The 19,704-nt window shown below is 40.2% G+C and overlaps 1 protein-coding gene across 2 annotated transcripts in view; it reads right to left on the bottom strand.

The window, feature by feature from the left end:
- Positions 1-19,704, bottom strand: part of TBC1D15 (TBC1 domain family member 15) — a 66,485-nt gene that overhangs the window by 25,763 nt on the left and 21,018 nt on the right. The window contains exons 4-11 of one of the 2 annotated variants that reach the window (XM_019543203.1): positions 18,966-19,104; positions 16,622-16,832; positions 8,360-8,462; positions 6,525-6,575; positions 6,043-6,240; positions 2,020-2,148; positions 574-677; positions 146-240 (exon numbers count right to left, since the gene is read on the bottom strand). In XM_019543203.1, coding sequence (XP_019398748.1) covers positions 146-240; positions 574-677; positions 2,020-2,148; positions 6,043-6,240; positions 6,525-6,575; positions 8,360-8,462; positions 16,622-16,832; positions 18,966-19,104 — 1,030 coding nt within the window. The remainder of the gene's footprint in view (positions 1-145; positions 241-573; positions 678-2,019; positions 2,149-6,042; positions 6,241-6,524; positions 6,576-8,359; positions 8,463-16,621; positions 16,833-18,965; positions 19,105-19,704) is intronic. The other variant, XM_019543204.1, reaches the window with a different exon arrangement.

Genomic DNA, 19,704 nt, shown 5'->3' on the forward strand with positions numbered 1-19,704 from the left:
ACTCTATTCTGGCAGCAAGTTCCTGGCCACAGAATATGAAAAGCAATGAACTTTATTTCCTAATGCAAAAGCACCTCTTTTTACTTTGACCAAAACTTAATCCATCTGCATACACTGTGCTCTAAATTTCTAAGTAGAAAATTACCTATAAGACTCCGGTAGTCTCTTAATCTTGAATTGCGTTTTTCTTGCTCCTCGCTGACTGATTTCCACTGAAGTTTCATCCTGAAATATTCATCTCTAAAAGAAACAAAAAACATTTTGCAAGCAAATGAAACCTGTTAAATAATGAGAAGTGAAATGATTTGTCACAAGCTCTCTCAGAACACACACACACACAACAGGAGCAAACAGAAGGAGTATGAAGCAGGAACAAGTAACTCATTTTACAGTACATTCTTCAATTACATACAGTGGCCTTTTTAAAATTTGTCAAACACTGCCCAGTAATGCTAAATATTTGTCTCTGAAGTCTGCAGAAAGCCTTCCATAGCACTACAATTAAGCATAAGCTTGAAAAAAAAATCTGAAGCCCTTTATACCATTGGCAATATAAAGTTAATCTCTACTCACGTCTTTCTTTTTTGCAGGTTAGTTCTTTCCTCCTTGGTGCTGTGCCAAGGAAAATAACCCAAAAGGAATTTCCATACTTCTTTTCTCAAAGCATGGCAGAGCCCCTAAGGAAAGAATGCATATAAAATACACAGATAAATGAATACGCTAGCTATGAAACAGTTCCACAGTAACTGAACATTTTCTAAAGCAACAATTTTAACTGAAAGAGACAGTGCAGCGACTCCTCCAAGATTTTATAAAGTAGCTGTACTCTACAGTAGCTGTAGATCTCAGTTTGTAGCCTGGTATGTTCTTTTTTTTCCTTTCTTTTTTCAAATAGCAAAAAAACTAAGTCACAACTAGAAACTACAGCATGTCAAAAGCATACAGACGATCTTACATATAAATCACAACCAGTCAAGAAACTCTCATCTCAGCAACTGTTTCACAGTCTAAGTAGCCCATCCGACCATATTTCTCTCATTAAATGATTACTTCTACCTTACCATTACCCCTGCTTCACACAAGAACAGCCCATGTACTTGCTATGAGCAAGCATATACACTGTACCAGAAGAAGAAAAAGACAATAATACTTTCTTAATTGTCACTGTCACCATTTAATAGCCCACTATGATTTACTATAGTAAAGGTGTATTCCATTATTTCCTCATTCATCTACTGAACTAAAGTTGGGGAAATCATACACCAGTAAGTACCATTTGCTGCATCACTTGGCCTTACCACCAATTCTAGTTAGGAGATTCCTTCTGGCCTCTTAACTGCCCCAAATACTTTTGATATTTTTAAAATCCTGACCCCATACAAAGACAGCATGCTGCAACTTGCATTCAGAAGTGGCCTCAAGTGTTCACTTACTGGGATTTTGGGTACTCAGGGCACTAAAAATACACTGGCCTTCTTAGCATAGGTTTACAGAATAAAAACAAGATTAAATGCAATTTAGGATGCCATATAAATGCTAGTTGGCAATAAGCCAGCAGTATGAGGAAAGCAGTTTTCAATGGATATCACAAGTGCCTGCAACAGGCTCCTGAACCACCTGGCAGGGGCTTTAAATGACCAGTACAGGTGGAAGAGGTACCACAATCTTGCACCACACTCCAAGCCATTCTCTTCATTACTTTTCTCAAAAGAAATTTTGCTGTTGCTGCTGCTGAATTGCCCAAGATGCAGTCTGTCATTTACTTCCAAATCCTTTTAACCAGTCTAAATTATCCATTTCTTGTGACACCATTTCTTTTGTTATGTTATTTCAGAACTATGCAACTGGTAGTTTAACATGAACCTGAATACTGCTGAAGAGCCATAGGGCCTTTGGGATACTTCAAGTGTAATTCAGCTAGTGCAACATGAGACTTTGGGGACCACTGAAAGGAGACAAGACATCAGACTAGTTGACTTAACACCTAACAGTGGTTTAATTGACGAACATTAAAGTTACCCCTTTGAATATCATTTGCTTTATGGAGTCAACATGTATCAGTCTTCCTTCTGAATCCATGTTCTTTGTCCATTCCTCAACTGACACTGGCTCTCTTCTGCTAACTTCAGGTCGCTTTCCTAGATAAATCTAAAAATATTAAGAAGTTGTTACAAACCTGATTGGATGGACCCATTGTTTTTAACATACAACATAATGAACAACATTAAACCCTATTCCCTCCTCCATAAGCCCTTGGGCCCTGAACATATCAGTCCCACTGTGCATAGGGAGTTCAAAGGAACAGAGGAGAAGACAGAGTTGAGAAGGATTTCAGGACTCCATGGGGGCTCTTTACACATAATAGCACAGTATGGATTTGAGACTAACAGAGCAGTTCCTGTAAATACAATGGCAATTTCTGCTAACAAAAACTAAGGCCAAGACAGTTTTGAAAGCACAAGAGCTCCATAGCTGAAAGACTCCTCAGTCCCCAACCTACATATTTGAGCACCCAGAGGAATCCAAGTTGTGGGCTGTAATTTCTATAAAGATTCATTCATAGGAGAAGCCAAGTCAACTTTCAGTTTGCTTTTCAACTGTTTAGGAGCCACATTCTTCAGTATGTCAAGACACATCAGTAGCATTATTTCTAAATTAATAAGATTTATCATATATAGATTTTCCTTAACGTCCAGTTACTGAACAAACACAAAGCAGCAATTTCTAGGATATACTGTATTTACTCGAATCTAAGATGGCTTTAGATTTTAAACAACCCCCCCTCCAATAATTAGAATCTATACATGGAAAATGTATAAATCTGTTGTAACTAAGTACAGAATATAATCAATAGGAGGTTTTCCTTGAATTCATCTTTCTCCCATTTGTACAGCAGAGCAAATAGTGCCTGTGGAGGTCAGGTGGCCTGGGTGGGGAGGCCAGGTGGCCCTCTTGCCCTCTGACCACTCACTTCTTTCCTCTGCAGCCTTTCTGCCCCCCCCCCAACCCCGCCCCAGCTCCTCACAGCCTCTATCTTTTCACCTCAAGCCCCACAACTTCTGTCCCTTCCCCCCTTGGTCTCTGTATCTTCCCCCCTCCCTTTCCCTGCTTACTATCAGACTCTGCTTGTTCTGTTCCCTGCCTGAATACAGTACGTGGAAATAAAAAGTGGGGGAAGGGGCAGGCAGGAACAGGGCAGATGCTGCATGGGCAAGCAGAGACTCAGAGCCAAAGGACATACTCAGGGCCAGTCAGAGCTGCAGCATCTACCTGCACCCCCCCCCCCCCAAACCTTCCTTCTGCTCTGTGCAGGAAAAACTTATTAATCTGAAACACAAGAAACCCAAAAACACTGACTGTGAAATTAACATACCCATGGTAATTTTCATATATACATGTTACAAGTACCTCCAGAAGCAATGTATTTTACCATTTTTGCCAACTACTGCAAGTTTCAAAACAGGTTTTTTTGAATACACAAACACACTTCTGAGCAGTACTTTTGTACCTACTTAGACAGTACAATTTCACTTTGAAGGGCTAAATCAGTTCTGAAGTTCCGAGTTTCGACTGAGCTCAATCATTCAGGTCTGCATGGTTCTACCACCAGGTAAGTTTCCTCCTTCCCAGCCTCAGTCTGGGGCTTCAGATACTCCCCAAATCTGTGGCACACATCCTACATGCAAGCCCAGAGCCCAGGGACCCTTAAGTTCAGATGCCCCCTAGTTTCACTTGCTCTTAGTTAAAAGACCAGGGATCAGGGGGAAAGCAAGAAAGCAGTCCTACATTGCGATAAAATTCTGCAGTCAAATACCCTGCATTTGGGGAAACTCATAAGGATCAACAGGCCCAGGATGCAAGGGACAGGCCTCGCCCTGAAAAACCACCTCTTAACCCACTAGAGGCCTGGTGATCACGGTATTTCCCTAGCCAGGTAAGTATGAATGATATTAATCCAAAGGCAAAAGTCTCATGATTCACCATACAGTTCATTGGGCTGGGCCCCACCACAAATCAACAGTGTTTCAAGTCATGGTGACGCCACAGCTCAGCACGGCTCAGTATGGCTAGGGACAGACATTACGCATAAACCAGTTTAAGTTATCACAAACTGGTTTAAACCAGTTTGAAAATGGCTTAAACTAGTTTGAGATAAACCTAGTGGAATGTAGTATCAGACTTAACTGATTTGGGTCAAACCAGTTTATGCAATGTCTGTCCCAGACCCCTTCCTGGTTTAAGTTACACCAGATTCCCCCCCAGCATCCCAGATCCTTTGCAATCCTGAGCAAGGGCTCTGCTCCAGCCCAGCAGGGCTAGCCCCGCCCCTCTGCTCCCTGGCTATGGCTCCAGCAGGTACAGCAGCATCTGCCTAGCTTCCTTGTGCTTCCTACCTCCCGCACCCATTCCCTGCTCAAACGGGGTTTCCTCCCTCCCCTTTGCCTTACACAGACACCTCTCAGCATTAGCTAGCATACCACATGCTGGCTATGGTCCACGCTGCGGGACACAGGACAAAGGCAGACAGAACAGTGTCAGCTTAGGGCTGTTTGGTGCTAATCAACAAGTAGCTGATAATGTCCCTGTGTTCCTTCAAGGGAAAAAGTTGTTTAAGAGCTTGGACTAGTGAGAGAGACTTTTGTTTTGTTTGATGGACTGATAAATGGTAACAACTCCCTGCTGTGAAACTAAATGCTGTTATCAACTCCCTGCTAGCTCCCTTGCTGGTCGGGAGGGGTGGAGGGGTGGGACCCCTCCCTAATCAGAGCATCCTGCCAAGGTGTGGTCATGCCCCACCTCAGCTCAGCACTGTAGGGAGGGCTTCTCTAGCACCACCTGACTTCTAGCCTTCAGTCCAGAGGGGATGCCTGTTCAGTTACAAAAACTTGTTCAGCCTAGCCAAGTTAGACTAACCTGCAAAGACTGAATCAACTCAGGCTCAAGCTTTTTCAATGTCTATCCCTAGCCTGTGTGTGTGTACTCCAGATACCCCCACCCCCCTCAAAAAGGATTCATGGGATAATCAGCTCCCCCCTTGCAAATGGAATCAGGTGTTCTTGTCACAAGTCCTAGGATCCTCCAAAAATCTATATACAGATGGGGCATAGAGCTACCTCATCAGTCAACTTCATAGTTTCCATAACTGAGCACACACTCCTTCTGGCAGCAGTTTAATGATATGTATTTAATGAGGTTTTCCTGTATGCAAATAGAAGACGAAGGGCTTTTTACCCCATGATGCCTGGATTAAAAAAAACCCTTGTCTTACATCTGAGTAAACATGGTAAGTAGTTATAGATATCTCAGCCAAATTTACTGATAATTTTTTTGGGGGGGGGGCTATTAAGGAAAATTTGAATATTAAAAAGTTGTTGTGCAGAACTTTGCAAAAGCACTTGGGCTACTTAAAAAACCTCAGTATTGTCAACCCCTTGACTCAGTGCTGTCAAACTCACTGTGATACCCACAGCACCCACAGTAAATGATTAATTATCCAAATACATTACACAGAATTATTTGCTGTCCCTAGAACACCAATTCATTACATAACACTTCTACAACTAATCATCCAACTATCTGTTTGCATCCATATAGACTGGTTTAGATGTAAAACTGAGATTGTAAAATGACTACTGTATCTCTAGCCAAGTCATGAGAAAGAAACCAAGCATGTACTCAATTAGTTTAGTTTATATGAGGATGACACTGCAAGATAATGAGCATCTTAATATTCCACTGGCATCCCATGTTTGGATCCCATGTTAACAATTAGAAGTTCCTCCTTCACTACATTCAAATACAGTTTAATTTCTGACCATCTGTTGGAAATGATAAATGATATATATTCTAAAGCAGTAACTGATGATACTATACTGCTACATGGTTTATAAAAAAAGAGACCACAACAGTCTCCAAGGAGGAATACAGCATGCTTCAACAATTTTAAAATCAGAAAACATGCTTCTCAAGACAAAGGGTTAGCAAGAGAAAAAAAAAGGAGTTATGTCTCTATCACGCTTGGAATTTTATCTACACACTCACTCGTGTAATGACTTCAAATCCAGGTTCTTCCTGCTGATTTATCTTTAGTCCTGGAATAGCGTCACTAAGGAAGTCTACCATTTCTGATGGTGGCCGCCGTTGCGTTGACTGGTCACTTAATCGAAAACTATCAAAAATATAGTTGGTCACTTTGGAAAATCTTCCCATAGTTGCTGTATAAGGATCCCTCTTCAATTTCTGTGTAATAGCAGGAAGGGAAAACAGAAGTCAACACTAAGCCTAAAATTCATGTGAGCAAAACCCTAACAGAACTTGAAATCATAACAAAAACAGCAATTTTCTAAGTTATCAGAGGTTTATATAACAGTAATTTTGTACAGCACCATTCTAACAGGATAAGGAAAATGAGCAATCATGACAGATGAAAAAATTGCTACTACTGATTTGAGTGATTAGTCAGCCCATCACTGGCTAAATCTAACCAAATAATATCTGAATAACATTTCACAAGTAGTGCTTACTTTCCAGTGATGAATGACCCCAAATGTTTTTCTTCCATGTAGTTTCCCTACCTTTGTAGAGAAAAATATATCTTTTAGCACCCTGGAAGAGCTGTTACACAAAAGAGTATCTTTGATCACTATAGCTGAAAAAACAGTTCAAATCACTCTACCTTAAATCAATGCACAGGGTGAAATTCTGGCCCTACCCAAGTCCCTAGGAATTTTGGCAACAACTTCCATAAGACAAGACGTTACCTAGTTTGGCAGTTACAAAGACCGAGAGTTTCCTTTAACAGTACTGTGCTCTGAAAAACTATATTTCCGACACCATCTTCTTAGTTGAAAGAACATTAGTGTAGCAGAGCACTGGAGTGCTCGCTACTAGCAACAGTAATAAGGACAGCTGCCAATTAAGAGGGCAGCACAGGTGAGGGTTGCCAGGGCAACTAATGTTGGTCAGCTGGCTAGAAGTGGGCTGAGCCGGGCCTTTATAAACAGCCCAGGCCGGAGCCTAGCTAGCAGTTCCCCTCTGGCCACTGCAGGAGCTGGAGCTCTGCGGCGGAGAGCTGAGCAGCAGAGCTTACGGTGGCAGTTTGGCCACTGCAATGATGCGAGGGGAGGGAGAGAACCCCTGAGAAAGGTATTGGTGAGAGCCAGCGTGGTGTGTGGTTTATGTTATAAGCCGGTGGGCTTTTTGCTTATGTTGCAGCCGCTTGGCTCATGTTTTGTTATCGTTACACCGGAGGACCGGGTGAGGCTGTAGGGGTGTGAGGAGGCCTCACAGGAGCTCCCCAATAACCTGGGGGTCCCGGGTGCCCAGTAGTGGCACAGTGAGCAGTGCCAGTGGGGCACAGCTGTTTGCACCGGAGAGGCGCGGTGTGTGGGGTTTTGGACCCCAGCCCGTGAGGGCGGTATTTTGCCCAGTGGGGCAAACAACCCAGGAAAGGGTCGAGGGGCCAGACACGGCTGCGGCCACCTGAGCCCCAAGCGCAGGAAACGCGTGAGCGAGACGCGCGGCAGGGGACCCCGAGGAGGGGCGTAGAAAGAGTAGGACAAGTTCCAGCGGGGCATAGCCTGGGTGAGGCAAGCCCAGAGGCGCCAGATAAGGGGCGCTGGTTGTGAGGCTAATCCAGAAGTGCCAGGCAGGGCGCAGGGAGACAGAAGGACCAGATATTGTCCACGAAGAACTGCGAGGCTTGGGGCGTGCTAAAGGGGAGGTTGGAGGCACGCATCGCCCATAAGGCAGGGGTGCACTAGGGCACCCCAATCGGAACGGGGCATAGTGCGGAGTAGTGTCCAAGGCAAGACAAGGCAGCCTCCCTTACTGAACTTAGAACATCAAGGACATGGCGGGCGAGTTGAGGATGCTGAATCACCTAACTGGACACGGGAGGGGGCGCTAGAGGGATAACGGCCGCCCCTGCACCCACTCCATGACAATTAGGATAAACAATAAATCAAAACACATTTCAAGAAAGATTAGTTAACATATATGTAACACCTGCTCTTTCTTTCTCTGCCCCCCACTGCCATGCAAAAGCTGAAGAGCATATTTTAAAAAGTATATATTAATAACCTAAACTAACTGGATGTCTGTCCCAAGCAGAACTGAGTTGAATAGTTTCCTTACTGAAAGAAAACCCTGTACAACATGGCGCTTTAAGTAATTAATATAAATGGAATTTATGAACGTATACATAATAAATAAAAAGCAATGTTCTTTCCTTACAGAAAGTAAAATAATGGCTTTGAGAACATGGCAACTGTTTAAAGAGCTCATTTAAGGGGCTGCGCATGCTTTTAAATCTCTTTGTAAAATCAAAGGAAAAGCACATTTAATACATAGAACATACTTGTAGTAAGCCATATGATGGTTCATCAAGGAGATTTTCAAAAGATTGTGAAAGACTCTTGTTCTGACAATTCACAAGGAGTATTCTTTTATCCTGTGGAGATCTGTAATAAAAATCAATACATTGGTACCCTGTGATACAGACAGTTTTTCTGCAAATGTTTTTCAAATGCTAGTTTTTAAATTGTAGTTTGTTGCTTTGAGACAGAAACAGAACCAGCAAAAAAGAAAAAAAAGTTATTTTTAGTCTCTTACTCAACTAATATAAGCATTTTTAAAAATATTTTTAAATCACTTGTATTATTTACTCATCAAGTCTGATTTAACATTCAAAATTACACACCATCATTAAGACAATGGTTTCAGCTTCTTAAGTGTGAAGTGCTTTAAAAACTTGACTCATTATGCACTGTATAAATCAGCTGATGTGGGTGGTTGCATCTGCTAGTGTTTCTTTTACAAGTTGATGCTTGCACACACTCAATATGTTGTAAGAAAGGAACTGAATAGGGTCCTTATGTTTTCATATACATTACTGGAATGGTCTTCAATAACAGACGAATTTCATGCTCAGATACCCAGTAACAATATTTCAATGATAAGAAGTTACCAGTAACAATAAACAACACTTCACTATAGAAATACAAGTTTCTTGATTTTTATGAGTTCCCCTATAGGAATGCAAGTATCTTGTTTTTTATGAATTCCCCTCAAAATAGCAATACTACAATTACATAAACACCTACTTGCAGCCAAAATACATTCAAACTCACATAAATGTAACTTCTAAACAGTGTGGCCATCATATTCTGAAACTACCATATTACAGCCATGAAAATTATTTTCCTGTTCAAAACCCAAAATGCTAAATCTACCTCTAACCCTGATAAAGCAGCTGAGTGAATTCAGTGTATTTGAGTAAGCTTTTATTTTGGTGGTAATACTGGTCACACCACTGTACATCTGTACCTCCCCATAGTATACTAGTTAATAAATCACTAGTATACTAGTTGGTTAAATCCACTATTTCTAATTTTTGACGCAAAACAACGTTTTTATTTTACTATAACCTAGATCACCTACCTTGTTATTAAAGCCTAAGATAAGAACTTTAATAACCGTTATCTCTTTTCAATTTCAACAGGACAGGATACAGTGTTAATACTAAAGGATATGAAATCCGACAGGAGATCTCATTTTCAGGCAGCCAGAGACTGCAGTCATAGTTCTGAAGTAATGGCAGTTAATAAACCTCAACTGGGTTTTGTTAAAAGCAGCACAAAGGGCAAAGGTTGAGTCATGTATTATATGCTTTGCCAAGACATGAAAATGAGAACCTGTGTAAGAAATTTCCATTTTAATTAAACTCTCTCTCTCTATGGGCAGATACCTGGGTAATGTTCAAAACAGTATGTGGGCTTAAGTATTCTTACTGAGCACCTATTCATAATATTCCAATTTTGAAAGCATAGCACCACAGTTCCTCTCAATGAAACTGGAGATCCAGTCAAACTAAGAAGAACAGTATCTTCCACATGAACAACTCACTTAAATATTTACTCCGTGCTACCTTAGCAGTGACATGATATTTTGATAGAAGAACATTGTTAGATGGAAGGCAAAAATATTATTAGATCTGATTTTTCTCTACTTTGATATCAAGTCATCTAATATTTCGAAAACAGTTAAACAACCCTAAATGAGAACCAAGGACCTGATAATACAAGATATAAAACAATGAAGCAAAGTGACTGTACGATTTAACATTTAACAACTATGATTCTTCAGACAGAATAAAGCCAGTTTCTCCCCCTAGAAGACATTTTAACTAAGGTAACCTGTCATAAAATGAAACAAAATATGATTTAGCAGGGCAAAGGCAGAAAATAAGCTTCTGATGAAGTGGTTTGTAGCCTATCAACATATATGCCTCCCTGAACCAGTCGGTCTCTAAGATAACACTTTATTTTCTATGTGAAAATAAAGTTGGAAATTGATTGTTTTCACAAACTGTATGCCATGATGTTACACTTATTTAGGCCTCATGCAAACAATTTAATTGGAATTTAAACACCCAGATATAAAAACTGCAATCTTAAAAGCCCAGGCTCAGCTGCCATTTAACTTAAAGGCACTAAGGTGCCTCAGCTTTTAACCTACAAGTTTCCCAGGCACTTTATTTCTTAAGTCTGAAGGATGACAATCCTTGTTACAAATCACTTGCTGCCCAGAAGTGACCATCCTGACGCTGCCAAGCAAGTCAGCACCTTTCTCATGCTCAGGCTCAACTGTGATCCAAAAACTAGGAATTCTTTCCCCTATCACCCAGAAAGGGTTGAGACAGCACTTGTTCTCAGGGCACAGGTGACAGATATTCTACAGCAGGGGTTTTCAACTGGGGGTCTGCATACCCCTGGAGGTACTTCTGATGGCCTCAGGGGGTACTAGGCAGCGGGCGCCGCCACCGGCACTTGTGCTGCCGCTGTGCCACTGGCACGCTCACCGATCAGCTGCTGGAGAATGCCCCCGCTTGCCTGGCTGCCAGTGGAATCCTGCCTTCTCAGCCAGCCGCTTGGGGTACAATGACCCCAAAAGGTTGAAAATCTACAGGATTGGATTCCTCCTCCCCCAAAACGCAACGGCAGAAAGACTGTTTTCTGCTACAGGACAACTGGATGAGTGCATGGTGGTGATGGTGTCCCTCCCTTAATAATCTACCACAGAGGTGTCACACATACAAAGGAGATCCAGATCCAGCTAAACCAGACAACCAGATTCAGCCCACCAGCCTCATCACCACAGCTGCTGGAGAGCCTGCGCAGAAAGAGTGTTAATCCCTGCAGCTGTAAGAGCTGCTGTTTCAGTACTCCTCCAGAATCCAGTAAGTTAATGCCACTTGCCTTTTCCACCACCAAAACCATGGGTTTCAGTCACCCCTGGTGACTAAAATAGGCAAAAGGGGAAAAGGAGGAGTGAGTTTGTGTGCAGCAATGAAACAGTGGCTCTGGCAGTTGAGGGGGTTAATGCCATTATTAACAAGTCGTCTAGCCTATGGGAAGCCGTCACCATCCAGGGAAGATGGGGGATTTGGGTTCAATTCTCTCCTCTGCCTGAGGGTTCAAAATCACACATTTCACCATTTAGTAAAGGACCCGAACCATCAGGCTACAAGCTATTCCTTCTGCTTCCTATCCCTTCTGTGGAAGCTATACCACTCTACTGGAAACAAGTTCAAGATGATCTGGGCTAGAGAGATGGAGCAAAACCTGTAATCTAGGGATCAGAGGATTCACCAGAGACCAGCAGGAGACCTAACTTTTGGTCCCAGTGCCAAGCACTTCACTAACATTTTACCCAATGACTCTTTCACATAAAAATACATGAATAGCGCCTGGAGCAGGAATGGGAATCTGGATCCACCCTTTGACAATGAAGGATCAATGGGAGGAAAGTATCAGCAGAGGAGGGGATAAAAGTTATGGGATACAGAACTAGGAAATATTTCACATATATGAATTAGTGAGTTAAAATTAAAAAAAAAAAATACAACCTTGTTAATAAATCAGGTTCACAGTCCCATCTTTATACTTTCAATGTAATTCAATTGATGTTAGCAAACTGCAATATGCATAACTCATGAGTACTTAGCATTGCATTTTAATCATGAAAAGTCACACTGTGAGACTAGCATATATTTTCAAGCATTAGTGTTTTTATACTATCATATTCAGTACAGAAAACTGAAAACTGAAGAAAGAAAAATCTGTAATAATGCAAAAAAGTGTTAGAGTATGGAGGGAGGAAGGGGAATTAAAGCACGCAAGAAATATCAAATATCATAAAGAATGATCATAAAAATCTTTGCTCTATAAACAAGGAACACACAAGCCTGATCCAAGTTATTAAAAATGTTAATGAGTGTCCACTTTTAATGCAATAAAAAGAGTGCAACATCTCTACAATATTTCTTATTTAATTAGCCTCTTATTTTGACATCTCTGGTACAGTTTTGGGTTTTTGCAAAAATATTTACGCATACACACACGTGTGCATGTCCCCCTCCCCCACAAACTTGTCTTTCAATCACTACGATTCACTTGACAGTCCAAAACACACCTTTAAAATTATATCATCCTTAATCCCCTTACAATGACCGAACCGTGCACCCATGCTCCCAGGCACTCATGTTTCCATCAATTTAAGTCACACAAAGCAGACTTATTTGGCACTCAAAAGATTACCTGGAATTTGGGGCAGATTGCTGGGAGTGTAAACAGACTTAACATCTGAAGCTCTTCAAAGGGCAAGGGCTGTTGGCTGAATTGAGATAGTGTTTTGAACTACTTTTCGGATACAGCGATCCAAGACTCTTTTGTGTAAGAGTCCTATTAGGGTACAAAAAGATATATTTTTCTCTACAAAGGTAGAGAAACTACTTAGAAGAAAAACACAAAGGTACACATCCATTGTAATACTCTGAAAATGGCAGAAGTGCTCCAAAAATACCCGACGAAACAGTAACTACTTCCATTACATCTGCAACTCTCTAGATCTTTCAGCATCCTGGAATGCTCTGTTCCTCTGCCATAACACTTGAATATCCTCTATTTAGGGGCCAAACTCTGGAGTATTTTTTTAAGTAAATGGGGAGCACAGCAGACTATAAGAAAGACACCAGAACTAGGAGACTAGGGACTGGAGAGCAGGAATTCCTGCAAGCCTCTCCACATCTGGTTTCCGAGTTCCAACACGAGATTCTCCTGCCTCTGGCGGAGGGAAGGAACTGAGAGGGAAACAGCAGAATACTGCAGCACCCTATCATGCCCCCAGCTGAGTACATACCACTACATGTAGCCATGGCAATTCTAAAGCACTATAAGTGCTGGGGCTTGCAGCAGGGGGGGCTATATGTTTGTCCCCAGTGGAGGCATATTTCTGAATCACTTCAAAGTGCTGCTGCATTTGAAGCGCTTCAATTGTTAAGTGTGTCCATACGTTAAAAGCATCCAATCCATCTCCAGCATTTTCAGCAGTGTTCCTTGAACAGCCAAAAGTCCATTTCAAGGCTGGGGCAAGGTTTTTTCAGCAGTGCAATGAAATAATGGGGTGCAAACACAGGCTAAGCCCAGGCTAGGAGTTACAATGTAAAGATGTGCAATGAGCACAGGCTTGTTGCCACATGAATTGGCAGAAGCACTTAAATGTAGAGCTTTTTCTGATTTGTGGAAACTCATTATATTGAAAGGTGATAACAGCAGTGACTATAGCACTGGCTTAGGCAGTACCTTTACGAATGACAAAAATGGAATTTGACAAGTGGCTGATGCTATTAGCACAAATAAAAAGGCTGCACAGTTTAAGCTTGTTCCCTACTGCAAGCTCATCTATAAGAGCCTGAAGTTCAAAGTCCTATATGATTTTGTTTTTGTTTTTTTTAATTCCACATGTAGGGGGTAAACTTTAGATTCCTATTTTTTTAATTTGACCAATTTTGTCCACATAAATGAAACAGTAAAGCACTATATTTTCTCTGAAAGTGACAAAGATTTTATGCCGTTACAAGAAATTCTAATGAAAATACAATTCTGATCCAATAAAATAAATTAAGATGCATACACTTTAATTTAGTACAGCTGTATACATTTAAAGTAATGTGAGAACAATTATAAATAAGCATTTTGCAATACCAAGGTCTTAATTTTCAATATTTTAATAGAATATTTTATATAAGAGGGAGTTAACCTGAGGCCCATGAGCTCCTGTCTGACCATTACTCCCCACATTGTTCCAGTACTGGTGGCTGGCGTCTATCATAGCATCAAGGGAAAAGAGGGACAGTGGAAACTGCCTGCATGGTAGTGGCAGCAGAGTTGGGGGAGGAGACAGAAGAGGCAGCAAGAGGAGGGCCTTGCATTGCTCACTGGCAGGGGGCTGCACACAGCAGAGGTCCCGAGGAGCTCATGCAGGCCCCCTGGCACACAACCCAGGTCCATGATCTATGTAGCATGCAGCCCCTTGCTGGTCTGAAGCTGGACAACCCTGGTCTAGCCCATGCTTTAAAACATCCAATAAATGAACTTCTATGCACCTAAATAATTTGTTTCTGTGCTTCAAGTTAAAAAGCTTTTCCCAATATCAAACCTAAATCACTTTTGCTGAAAATTAAACCAACTTCTTGTCTTCTTCCCAGGGAATACAGAAAACAATTGATCACTGGCCTCCTAACAACAACCTTTTACACGCTGTAATCTCTTTTGCCATGCCCCCTCTTAGTCTTCTATTTTCTAAACCAAAACCTAATTCCTTCAACCTCTCCTAATAAGTCATATCTTCTTCACCTCTTTGTGGAGAGAATCAAGAGCAGAGGAACAAGAATGTTTGTCCAGCGATGGCTTTGAGAGGAAATATGAAAACTTTAATGTAAGTAGAACCTAATACAATCTTTCAGGGAGTCTCTGAACATCTTGCCAATTCTTCTTGTAGGACATCTCTATGATACATACACTCTTTCATCTCCATCCACATAGCTGAAATTCTCAACTCGACCATGTCATTCTTCTCCAAGTACTCACTCTGGCTGTCTCCTTTATCTCATATACAAGCTTTATAGAATAATGCAACTCTACCTCTAATCTCTGTACACTTGCTCAGGTGTAATTTTCTCCCTCTGCCAGTGATGTTGCTTTCACCCTTACATTTTCCTCCCATTCACAAAGCCAAGTTGTTGCCTGGCATCAAATCCATCTCTATGGTCATTTGCAAATAATACCCAAAGAGAAACCCTGAAATTATTATATACCTGGTATACTTATTGGCTAACTAATACAATCTCATTCTTTGCTCCTATCCTGTTTGCATTCACCCGCTGTCATTTATGTTATAGATAGGTTATAAACATGCTGGGAGCAGGAATTGTCTTTCCCCTCCGCATGTCTATACAATGCCTAGAACATTAAGTACTTAACCTCCCAGCCCCATGAACCAGACAAGTGGCACAGGGTCAGTCTGCTGCCAGTGCTCCATCACTGCCAAATTTCTGGACCTGTGGGGAAACCCACAGGCTGGATGGCCTCTTGGGCAGATCTGGCCTGCAGGCAGGAAGTTGAGCATACCAACCTAGAATAATAATCTCTAAGCCAATGACAAAAAAAAAAAAGTGTGTGCATGTATGTATATACATATATCTATATATTTATTTCTCTCTCTCAATCACACAGCAAATAAAATACCAAACAACAGCTACTGGAGGATTAAGATGAACCAGTTCAGTATACAGTCTAAAAACTAGTTTTATTAGCCATAAGACAGAAGGATAAATAAACGAGAAAAATGGAAAAAAATGTTTGCTTCTACCAGACAAAAAGACCAGCAGAAAACAAGCAGTCCTGTGGGGTTGTGTTTGTTTGTTTGTTTTGGGGTTGTCTACATTGTCCTTTTTTTGTAACAAAAAAGCAAATCTAATAATAAAGCATAACATACTATCAGAAGAGATATCATAGCAGAAGCAATATCAAAGTTCAGGATTTACACCAGATCTGTCAGTTCTGGGTTACAGGAACAGATAATGTTCCAGATCAAGGACAACAAAAGAATCCATGTTCAATTTTCTTGGCTGTATGTACAATATATGTATTGAATTGAATGCTGAAAAGTTAAATTTGAGATGAAAAAGCAAGCTTTAGAATTCTGAAGATCATTTTGGAGGAAACATTTATATATAAATAGATCTGAATGACAGAGCTATATTTATTTAAGTCCTTGACTCATTTATGTCAACGTTAATAATTACTGTGCGCATAGTCATTTGAGGACCTCAAAGTGCGTTACACAGGTAAGTTATTATTACTTTCCCTATTTTACAGGTGAGAAAACTTGTCTAGAGAGGCAAAGCTCAAAGTAACACAGCCTGATAATATTCACCAACAAAAGAACCTTGGTCATCTTATCTCCTCATCTTTATAACCACTACAAGGTACTATTGGCATACTGTGACATCATCACAATTCTTTCCAATTAATGGCTGGATCCAACATAATTTTAGTATTTCAAGCCTTGCAAAGAAAGGGCATGATTTACTGAAACAATTGTTAGAAATGGCTGAAGTTAACAAAATAGTGAGACAATAATAAAGGGAAAGGATTATATCCTTGTGTTAAATCAGTTAAATTTTTAAAACCAAATGTTTTCAAATTGGAAAACTTGCAACCAGAATTCAAAATTGTGGCAATATTTCAGATTTCAAACAGAATTCTTTGATACTTACTCACACAGCACCACATATTTTTCAAGGCATTTAATCAACAGTTTGCTATCTCCATGATGGAAGTGAAGAGCTGGGAGTATGATGTCATCCTTTAAACAGAACACCAAATAAGACCATCCCATGCCTTCTTTATTTTGCTTGACTGACTTTAGATCTGTCAAACTGAACAGGAATGACCACTTGCTTTCTCCATTTGCATGAACTGTAGCATCTTTAAAAACAAAAGATGTACTTTATTTTGGCGTGAAGAGTAAAGAGCTACACCTACCCTCCACAGCACGATTTGTACAAAATTACTGCTAGCATCAAAAATCATAATATAGTGTGATCCTTCCCAGACTAAATCCTTCAGTTTTTACTATACCTATTTCCTAGTAGTATCTAAATGATTAGTGTTAACTCAGGTTCCATTTTCCTAAAATTATGCTGATTCCTTATGCAATTTGTCCAGCAAGCACAGATTTAATTACTATCAAATCCCAGCTACAACTATTGTATCCCACCATCCAGTTAGCTAGGTGGTATCAAGCACTTAAAATGCATATACAGAATTTTCTTGCATAAAAATTCCACCCCTCAAGTTGGGGTACATGTATTAAGTGAGGAAGCTGATTTTCTGACTGGGACAGAAACACCCTGCTTTTACTCTTATTCCACAGTGCAGCAGCTGCATTATTAATACCCAGGCAGCTAGAGAAGTCAAATGACTTAACTCTACAAGTGGCAACAACCTCTCTTCTTTTTAATGCTCTTGATGTTCCACTAAATGAGCTAACCTTTCTTAAAGCAATTTTGCTGCCCCCTAGCTGCTCCTGGTTTCTTTCCTCCTATTTTACAGCCTAAGCAGGAAAAGGAGGGTGAATCAGATGAAGATTAGGTTCTGTCTCTGCTCTATGCAGCCATAACTCTGGAAAAATAATTTTTTTCTTCATTCTGCCTTTCAAAAAAAACAAGGTACGTATTATATTTTAGGATGTGTCACATGCAAGAAAATACAGTACCATGCATTCCAAAAAATATCTGACAAGTACCCACTATTTGACATGAATACCCAAGACCAGAAAAGAGGATTCAAACAAACTCTCTTTCGTTTCTTTCTTGTGCAGGGATCATGTACAAATAAGGTATCTTGTGCTTCCACAACCAGAAGACTGCAAGTTATACATTGCTGGAGCTCACAGTTCCCAGAACGTTTGGAGAATGGGCTATATTTTTTGTCAAGCTAAAAGAAAGCCAATCCTACTCAAGGTAACCCTCTGCAGTCCATCAAAGAATGGCACCTGATTATAAAAGCCAATCACAGTATGTACTTTAATGACAAGACTGATTCCCTAATGCTGCTGTACTTCACAACTGGAATCTTCCAAAAATTAATACAAACAATAAGTGATGGAGCAGTAAGCCACTGTAAACACAAAATGGTAGGATACCCTGACTCTTTATATTATCATAGCACCTAAAAGCTCCAATCAAGACTCCAATCTTATATTAGAACTCAAAAACCTCGCTACCTCAAGTCCCAATCCTGCATTTATTTATATGCAAGTGAATCCATAGCCCCATTTACAACATCTTTGACAAGGAGCCAAATAAAAGCATCCCTAGTTACAGGACTGCAGTCTAACACAGGGCAAGACACAAAGAGTATAAAATTGGGGAGTGAGCTTCCAGAGCAAGGAAAAAGGAACTTGAAACATGTAAAAAAAATCAGAGATATAATGGTGTTCAGATGTGTACAGGGGGAACCATGCAGTCAGAAAACAGATATATTTTATCTACAAAAAAATTGCATCTCCAAGACATTTATTTCTTTAAAATGTTCTAGTATGTATTTTCCCAAAATCTAAGTGTTAGGTGGTAAGAAGAGGCTGATTTTCTGGATATTGATCTTTGGCTGTGCAAGCTCTCAATTATTATATAGCAGTATACACTATCTCCCCCTGCTGTTCTAGTAGTAAAAAGCATTCAAGTAACAAAGCATTATATTTTCTCATTCTCTAACTTTATTGTAGAGATTAATTCAAATTTTATGTCACTTAAAAATGTTTTAAAAAAAGTCCAATGCATATAAAACACTGCTAATCTTACTGATAAAGCAATAGGATAGGCATTTAAAACCCTGGTTGGACAAAAGTCTCTTAATTAGAAACTCAGAGTAATTTAGAGCAGCAAACTGCTTTTGAGGTACAGAGAAATTTCAACTGAGAAAACGCAAATTGCTGTTGTACCGGAAATCACCTCAGCTTTTTAACTCCTGATAGAAACCTTTGTGTGTCCTCTGACAGTAACTTACTAAAACAAATGAGTCATTTTAAATATTCCAGAAATGTTATTTTTTAGATACCTCCGTTAGAATGTGGCTTCTTTTTAAAAGAGACTGTGTTGACCATGTCCCATTCTGCTTCATAACTATTCTGATGTTCTGACCCTCGGAGAGATTTTTCTTTAGGAGTCTGAGTCCATTCCACAACAGAACTGGAATCCTAAAAACCAAAAATTTAAAGAAGCCACCAAGAGAGAAAATAGTAATGATTATTCATAGCTCATTTCCATCCTAAAACAAACAAAAATCCTACTTTCAATAAATTAAAATTAAGGCTGAAACCATACAATGGGGGAGGGGGGGGCGTGCATGTGTGCGTGCGTGCGTCAAAATCCCCAAACAATAAATTTAACAAGCACTGGGGGGGAAACAAGAAACTTTGTGTTATTCCATAGAAATTATCATCTTTCAAAGATGACAAATATAACATCTTACACTAAACTCTAATATCACTTGGGCCATTTCTACAGTATGGCCAAGTCAATAAAAAGGATACATTTCAACAGGGCCAAATTAAACAAATAAAAACATATTCCTAAATTTTCAGAGATTCCATGTCAACAATTATACAAGGATGGAAAAGAGATGACAGTAATAAAGTTTTTTCTGACAACAGACTTTTTATAGAAAGTCTACTAAAAAACCTTTGATATATTTTAAATTCTATCCGTGCACAGAAAATGGCAGCAATTCACTTTTGAACTAAAGCACCTTTGAGGTGTTTTAGTTCAAAAGTATGCCGCTGCCATCTTCTTAGCGC

Source organism: Crocodylus porosus, unplaced genomic scaffold (genome assembly GCF_001723895.1).
Source record: "Crocodylus porosus isolate Cpor-Errol unplaced genomic scaffold, CroPor_comp1, whole genome shotgun sequence".
Taxonomy (NCBI): domain Eukaryota; kingdom Metazoa; phylum Chordata; order Crocodylia; family Crocodylidae; genus Crocodylus; species Crocodylus porosus.